General features: G+C 38.5%; 1 protein-coding gene across 1 annotated transcript; it reads left to right on the forward strand.

Moving 5' to 3' along the window:
- The first annotated feature begins 1,159 nt into the window (after positions 1-1,159).
- Positions 1,160-6,666, forward strand: LOC117501954 (CD59 glycoprotein-like). Its single transcript, XM_034160932.1, has 3 exons — positions 1,160-1,234; positions 2,027-2,131; positions 6,209-6,666. Exons 1-3 carry the CDS (start codon positions 1,174-1,176, stop codon positions 6,367-6,369), a joined length of 327 nt encoding a protein of 108 aa, XP_034016823.1. The 5' UTR covers positions 1,160-1,173; the 3' UTR covers positions 6,370-6,666.
- Positions 6,667-9,242: the final 2,576 nt, after the last annotated feature.

A 9,242-nucleotide genomic window follows, 5' to 3' on the forward strand; every position in this document is an offset into this window, starting at 1 on the left:
CTAATTACAATGACTGCAAAATCTGGCTCTGATTGTAATTCCTTTACCATGCAACTGCCCATGTATAAATTCTCATCTTGAATCTCCTTGTGTGAAAGAAATCCAACATCACTATTTGAATCCCTTGATAAGGTGAGTAACTGCACAGCTGGAGCACGATATGCATAACACACACCATTTGTGCAAGTCACAATATCGTGCAAATGTCATTATGTTGTATTAATGAGCTACTGTTGTGGAATTGTTTCTTACACTGAGCAACAGAATGCAGTTTTTAAAAAAATATATGCTAAATAAGACAATCCTGAGAATGCTTCCAAAGACACATTCAGCACAGTTTCATGTTGGTCAAATGTTGCTAATTCAGTAATCCAAAGCGTTAAACCTTATGGAATTCAAATTATTCAACCTTGCAGATGGACGGAATAATGACGGAGAGGAAAAGAGAGAGAATAAAGTCAGTACTTAAAAATAATAAGCATGTCATGGCCTGATTGGTTTTAGTCTTTCCCATATTTAACTCGGTGGGCTGCGAAATGAGAAAACAATGAGAGAAATGGTGGAAGAGGAAGGGAATAAAAGAGAATAAGTGAAAATAGAGGAAAAGTTACAAGACAAATTTCTTGATTTACCCCACTTACCTGCATCAGTCTGCAGATTTGTCATTTTGTGCTGCAGCGAGATAACATGCAGTGGACTCTGGACTCAAACTGGCAGTTTGCTTTTTTGTTTAAAGGCTGCTGAAGATGTTTTGGAATCATTTTCTCTATTGGCCAACATTTTGAACAAATAAATCAAGTACACCAATGGACTCTGAACTCAAACTGGCTGTTTACTTTTTGTTGTGAGGCTATTGCAAGACGTTTTTGGACTCATTTTCGCCACGTTTACGGGTGAGTAACAGAAGTCAGAGCTGTTAACAATTTTTGATGATACATTTTTCCAACAATGAATCAGGAGCATTTCCAAACATCTAATCCAAACTATCAGCATGCATTCAAATCAGTGCTATTACATCAATAGGATAACAGAAGTTATTTGTTGAACTTTCAGTCATTGTTATTATTGTTAGTTTCTTAATGTTGTTGTCAGTTCAGCTGCTCCCGTTATTAGTTTTTTAATATTTACATATATATTTGTATTTTTTTTTTATTTACAGCTGTGCGCTCAGTCATGATGAGGACCTGTTTGCTGTTTTATTTGGCTCTCAGCTTTGCTGGTTTCGGTTTTGGTAAGAAAACCAATCAGAATAACAACGACATCAGATTTATTTGAATTATGCTCACCTTTATCTGAAAAGTTTTAAGTTTCTCAAAATGCAAAGATCAAGATTTCTGTGTAGTCCCCGAAGCTTGAATCTTCGACTGGACTGGGTTGCTTGACACAAGGACGTTTCGCTTCAAATCACAGAAGCTTCCTCAGCTAAAATTCTTGCTCTGGTAGTCTGACTTCTGTCTTGACTCTTGTAGAGAAGAACAAACAGAAGCCACAAAAGCTGGAGTTTTAAACCTAACCAGCCCCTCCTACCGAGAGGCCGACTGCTATAACTAGTGAGTGACTAACAATAGCTTTAATTAGCACCTGTTGTACTCTAGTTGGCACCCTCCTAATGACATGGTAGCTGTCCCTCCTAACGATGGGACTGACGGCTCTCCTGACGGCTCTCCTCACGAGTCTCCTGATGATGTGAATGACTATGGAAACTACCTGGACAACTGAGAGCCTCACAGAAACATGCCTCTTATTAACACAATGTAGATGTCTGTGTTGGGCACAACTAATGCAAAAGATGACTTTGATAACTGCTAATTTTACTTACTCACTCACCCGCTTACTCCACTTAAGGGTCACGGGGAGCTGGAGCCTATAACAACACTCATAGAGCATCAGTTATGGATATTTAAAATAAATAAAAATTCAACTTAATGCGGCCCCAAATTAGACTTTTCTGAGATTTGGTGACACACACAGTCACACACTTACAAATTCAGATTTCTAAAACAATAATATATCTCTGCTACAGGCATGTCGCTGCAGTGCTATAACTGCTCTTTTGGCGTCTCCGACTCCTGCGAGGACACAGTGCAGTGTATGTCACAAGAAGACAGCTGCCTCAAACTCATCAGTGGTGGTAAGTAAAAATTAAAATGTTCAAAATGTAGGACTAACTTGAGCATTTATGTCAAACCAGGCAGGCAGTAAATATGACAAATTTGAACAGAACAAAAATGTAATAAATATTAGGGAACACTTTACAATAAGGGTTCATTAATTCAAATCAAATCAAATCAATTTTATTTATATAGCGCCAAATCACAACAAACAGTTGCCCCAAGGCGCTTTATATTGTAAGGCAAAGGCATACAATAATTACGGAAAAACCCCAACGGTCACAGCGACCCCCTGTGAGCAAGCACTTGGCGACAGTGGGAAGGAAAAACTCCCTTTTAACGGGAAGAAACCTCCAGCAGAACCAGGCTCAGGGAGGGGCAGTCTTCTGCTGGGACTGGTTGGGGCTGAGGGAGAGAACCAGGAAAAAGACATGCTGTGGAGGGAAGCAGAGATCAATCACTAATGATTAAATGCAGAGTGGTGCATACAGAGCAAAAAGAGAAAGAAATACTCAGTGCATCATGGGAACCCCCCAGCAGTCTAAGTCTATAGCAGCATAACTAAGGGATGGTTCAGGGTCACCTGATCCAGCCCTAACTATAAGCTTTAGCAAAAAGGAAAGTTTTAAGCCTAATCTTAAAAGTAGAGTGGGTGTCTGTCTCCCTGATCTGAATTGGGAGCTGGTTCCACAGGAGAGGAGCTTGAAAGCTGAAGGCTCTGCCTCCCATTCTACTCTTACAAAACCTAGGAACTACAAGTAAGCCTGCAGTCTGAGAGCGAAGCGCTCTATTGGGGTGATATGGTACTATGAGGTCCCTAAGATAAGATGGGACCTGATTATTCAAAACCTTATAAGAAGAAGAATTTTAAATTCTATTCTAGAATTAACAGGAAGCCAATGAAGAGAGGCCAATATGGGTGAGATATGCTCTCTCCTTCTAGTCCCTGTCAGTACTCTAGCTGCAGCATTTTGAATTAACTGAAGGCTTTTCAGGGAACTTTTAGGACAACCTGATAATAATGAATTACAATAGTCCAGCCTAGAGGAAATAAATGCATGAAATAGTTTTTCAGCATCACTCTGAGACAAGACCTTTCTAATTTTAGAGATATTGCGCAAATGCAAAAAAGCAGTCCTACATATTTGTTTAATATGCACATTGAATGACATATCCTGATCAAAAATGACTCCAAGATTTCTCACAGTATTACTAGAGGTCAGGGTAATGCCATCCAGAGTAAGGATCTGGTTAGACACCATGTTTCTAAGATTTGTGGGGCCAAGTACAATAACTTCAGTTTTATCTGAGTTTAAAAGCAGGAAATTAGAGGTCATCCATGTCTTTATGTCTGTAAGACAATCCTGCAGTTTAGCTAATTGGTGTGTGTCCTCTGGCTTCATGGATAAATAAAGCTGGGTATCATCTGCGTAACAATGAAAATTTAAGCAATGCTGTCTAATAATACTGCCTAAGGGAAGCATGTATAAAGTGAATAAAATTGGTCGTAGCACAGAACCTTGTGGAACTCCATAATTAACCTTAGTCTGTGAAGAAGATTCCCCATTTACATGAACAAATTGTAATCTATTAGATAAATATGATTCAAACCACCGCAGCGCAGTGCCTTTAATACCTATGGCATGCTCTAATCTCTGTAATAAAATTTTATGGTCGACAGTATCAAAAGCAGCACTGAGGTCTAACAGAACAAGCACAGAGATGAGTCCACTGTCTGAGGCCATAAGAAGATGATTTGTAACCTTCACTAATGCTGTTTCTGTACTATGATGAATTCTAAAACCTGACTGAAACTCTTCAAATAGACTATTCCTCTGCAGATGATCAGTTAGCTGTTTTACAACTACCCTTTCAAGAATTTTTGAGAGAAAATTCTTGAAAGGGTAGTTTATATAATTTATATAATTAATATATGTTAATAATTAACATATATTAGCCAATGCAGTGATAAATATGAACTAAATGAATTACCTGTGTTTAGTAATTTATTAATGATGTTCAGTTATTTATTAATTCATTCATTTTCTACACACACTTGTTTCAGTTAAGTGTCACGGGGGAGCTAGAGTCTATCAAAGCAGTCACTGGGCGAAAGGTCGGGTACACTCTAGACAGGGCTCCAGTCCATCGAAGGGCCACATTATTGCATTAACTGAAGTTACGAACCACAATTAATATTTAGTTCACTGTTAGTTAGTGTTTATTACTACATTAAGATAACAGCATTAATAAATTATCTAAGGGTCTTTATTGTCATTGTACTTACATAAGAAAAGGACCATGAAAGAAGCGAACACACAGACTTCTTGCTGTGAAGCATCAGTGTTAACCACCAAACACATTTGTTAACTCTTAATTGGTCTACTAGTGTGTTGCGTGTGGGGATCCACAGGCTCTAGATTGGGTAGTGTTTATAAAATAGGTAGCTGACATTTTTAAAGGGTGGTAATAAAATAAGCAAAGCTTGTATAAGGAGTTGGAACGGCACGTGATTCCAGAATGTTTTTAGAACCTTAAATCTCAACAATCTTTAGAAGAAGAACTTAACCCTTTTATTTCATGTCAATTATGTAATTTTTTAATGTTATTTTACAGTGTTAATGTATTTATAAATTGTTTAGGTTCTTGTTATCATATACACACTATTATTATTATTATTATTATTATTATTGTTTTAACTTCTATTTTGTCATTTGATTTTTAAATGGATCACAGTGGAAATAAATGTTTTCACTTCCTTGTGTCATCCATGTATTTTTAACATATTACATTGAACTTACTAAATAAAATCACTCTCTACACTCACACTTTTAATATATAGATGATTTACTGCCTTCTGCTGGAATAGCATGTGAGACTAGAAAGTAAATAGCAACATCCATTGTTCAGTGTTCTTAGCTAATATCCATAGCTTCTCCAAAAATATTAGTCCTATCAACGTTACATTTTCGCAGTGTTCATCCGTGACCCAAAATACTTAAGCATATCAAACAGCAAATGTCAGTTGTCCACAGTTTATCGGTGATCAAAGCTGCAAGCACACACAGCTGCTGTAAGCAGGCGCTTTAAATTTGACCAAAAAAAAAAAAAAAAAAAAAAAAAAAAAAAGACAGTGGCTGAAGACATTAAAACCACTCATGGTATGAACATGAGACTTAACTCACTCATGGTAAGAGCAACATAAAACTTAACTAAATTAACTAAACCAATTGAACTACAAAAACACAATAAATCAATAACACTAATAACACCGTTAAACGAACATGAAGCACAATAACAACATTTAAAACCCTGAACTCCCATGGTGCATTGCAGCACAATGTCCATTGTTTACTGGTTAGCTCAAATTGCTAATTTCTCCAGAAATATTTGTCTTATCAACATTCTGTTTTTGCAGATTTCATCCTTGAGCCAAAATACATGAGTATACCAAACAGCAAACGTCAGCTCTCCCTGGTTTTTCATGATCAAAACCATACACATGCATGCAGGCATGCACGTACACACATAAAGGCCACTTGGCTATTATAATATAGATACTTATTACTGCATTAACTAATGTTAATGAATTACCCTTATTGTAAAGTGTTGCAAGAAAAACTACTTTTTTTCCCATTTCAGTTACACATTATTTTTCCAGTGTTGATTGATTAACTTAAATACTAATATTTTCGGCATCATGCAGGTTAAATGAGGCATTTGCTCACAGTTCTTTAGATAATCAAGAGGCAATAATAAAACACAAAATATTTGGCTATTGATGTGCATTAGGTTTCATGCAGTTTTGACAGTTTACATCAAAACCCCTGAGAACAAAACATTTTTTTCCGTACTAATAATAATGATACTGAGGCACATTTGGATGCAATGAAAAACAAATTGTGGTGAAGTCATATAAAAGGACTGCAATTACAGAGGATGTGACGAAACAACAAAATGTCTTGTATTTGTCTATTATGTTTTTCAACACATATCAACAAAATGTTCCTGAATTAGTCATTTCTCATCATTTTCTTTCTTTAACATGTTTTATTAAGTTGTCTAATACTGTTGTTGTGAATTCCTCCCCTGTTCAGAAAAGACCTACACTTCGTGCATCAAGTATTCAGACTGTGACGTCATGATTCTGGCTTCCAAATATCCAGTTCCTGGCTTCACCTTCTCCTGCTGTCAGTCAGATTTATGCAACACTGAAATTAAAACGTGGCTCCAGAAACTTAAAGATTTCTTTGGTTAAGAAGATAATGGCCATTTTCACCTACTCTCAGAGTAGTAGTAGTATTCCCCTGAAAACAATGTCTTCAGTTTAATTTGTCATTCATTGATTCACTTATTTAATTGTGCTTTTGCTGTACAATGTGAAACATCAACATAAACCCCTTTGCATTGCTGTTGAAAATGTATCTAACTGAACTGATGCTGGCAATAAACAGATAATCACACCATATTGTGGCTTTTTACCTCAGATCATATGCTTTTCTGCTTTTTTTCTACACTAGGCGGGTGCAGTGAGGCTCCTTGGAATGGGCTGCTGGGTAGTGTGGGAGCTGTATTGCAGATGTCGCCGCTCTTACAATGTGGATGACTACTCCAAGGGAAAACATACTGAGCTTCTATGTTTCGAAGCGGTTAGCATCAGGGTAAAGGTTGACTGGAGAGAATGGAAATTATAGCCAACTACTTCTTCATTATATTCTAGATGAATTCCACCTCCCATGAAATCACATTAAAAAGTATTCCTACCACTTAACAAAAGGGAATCCGCAGGGATGCACTCATCACTAATATATGATATCAATTACATAGTAATAAAAAGGGAATATTGGTCACACTCGGTAGTCGTAATAACGTATGGGTATTTGGGGGTGGGATTAAATAAGTTCGTCTTCATCCCACCCCTTTCGGGTTAAGTGCGCGGGTATGTATGCGTGTATGTTTGTATCTCCTGTTCTTTTCAACCCAATGTGGGTAAATGTAGATGTCAAAGAAATGCTTATTTTGTAAAACTCAAAATAAATGATCAATCAGTCAATATGTATGTATATGTACGTGTATATGTGTGTGTATATATGTATATGCATATATGTAGTATGTATGTGTATATATGTATACGTGTGTGTGTGTATGTACACTCAACAAAAATATAAACGCAACACTTTTGGTTTTGCTCCCATTTTGTATGAGATGAACTCAAAGATCTAAAACTTTTTCCACATACACAATATCACCATTTCCCTCAAATATTGTTCACAAACCAGTCTAAATCTGTGATAGTGAGCACTTCTCCTTTGCTGAGATAATCCATCCCACCTCACAGGTGTGCCATACCAAGATGCTGATTAGACACCATGATTAGTGCACAGGTGTGCCTTAGACTGCCCACAATAAAAGGCCACTCTGAAAGGTGCAGTTTTGTTTTATTGGGGGGGGGGATACCAGTCAGTATCTGGTGTGACCACCATTTGCCTCATGCAGTGCAACACATCTCCTTCGCATAGAGTTGATCAGGTTGTCAATTGTAGCCTGTGGAATGTTGGTCCACTCTTCTTCAATGGCTGTGCGAAGTTGCTGGATATTGGCAGGAACTGGTACATGCTGTCGTATACGCCGGTCCAGAGCATCCCAAACATGCTCCATGGGTGACATCTCTGTGCATTCAAAATGCCATCAATAAAATGCACCTGTGTTCTTCGTCCATAACAGATGCCTGCCCATACCATAACCCCACCGCCACCATGGGCCACTCGATCCACAACACTGACATCAGAAAACCGCTCACCCACACGATGCCACACACGCTGTCTGCCATCTGCCCTGAACAGTGTGAACCGGGATTCATCTGTGAAGAGAACACCTCTCCAACGTGCCAAACGCCAGCAAATGTGAGCATTTGCCCACTCAAGTCGGTTATGACGACGAACTGGAGTCAGGTCAAGACCCCGATGAGGATGATGAGCATGCAGATGAGCTTCCCTGAGACGGTTTCTGACAGTTTGTGCAGAAATTCTTTGGTTATGCAAACCGATTGTTTCAGCAGCTGTCCGAGTGGCTGGTCTCAGACGATCTTGGAGGTGAACATGCTGGATGTGGAGGTCCTGGGCTTACACGTGGTCTGTGACTTGTGAATGTTTTCTTTTTTCCTCATGATGTTCTGAAAGGTCATGCACAGTCATCAAAATGCATATAATTAACTGGCATTTACCAGCTGAATGTTAGCTTTTTGGACCTCCAACCTCTGCACACTTCAGTTTTTCTCTCCTCGCAGCTCACCTGGCTGTTGACTGATTGTCTAATAAAATGTACCTTTTCACATGACACTTCGTCGCACAGCACATGGTTCTCCAGTGCCTCTTTGGTCAGATGCTGCTGTTCGGGCAACACAACTCCAACCGGCAAACCCCCAACAGAACCCAACAAACCTAAAGTCACAAACTGACAGAGGAGTAACAGGACAGAGAAATCATTTTCTTAACACTTAAATGAGAAGTGCTGAGAAAGTTAAAAAGCCAAGAAAATTACCACGAGGCAGAGTGAGGCAGTGCCACAAACACTCTGAGGTGCACAGACCTCAGCACGTGCATTTTATCAACCGAATGTGGAGGGGCTGAACTGTGGCTCGTGATTGGCTGAGATGTTTCTCACATTGTTGAACCTGTACATTTTAAGAGGACTCATTATTCACTCTTCTAGGGAACCGTTATACTCCAAAAACAGATTAGTTACACGGTCCGGTATTGTTTGCTTTCAACAGATACGTTAGTCAAACTGTGGCCAGTCTGTCGGTCTTCCCCATTACCATTGTGTTTGTACGGCCAGTGCTGCACATTTCTCTGATTTAAGGAAAAGATAGTCTTGTCAGTATCTTCGACTTTGAGTTGGCCAAATCTCAGAACGTTTTTGAGTCTCCAATTTGAAAAATACACACGTTGAGTCCAGCGTAAAAATCTGTATCGGGTGTTTTGATTGGGCACATAACACAGAGCATGGGATAATTTCAACCAATACCTTGCTTGACCAATTCCTTTTTAGAGTATCTGTCATTTAGTTGTCTTGTACATTATAGTTTGTTGGCAAAAATAACCCATAATCATTGAGCGAATGCATTCTTGG

This window comes from Thalassophryne amazonica, chromosome 20, assembly GCF_902500255.1.
Source record: "Thalassophryne amazonica chromosome 20, fThaAma1.1, whole genome shotgun sequence".
In the NCBI taxonomy this organism is placed as follows: domain Eukaryota; kingdom Metazoa; phylum Chordata; class Actinopteri; order Batrachoidiformes; family Batrachoididae; genus Thalassophryne; species Thalassophryne amazonica.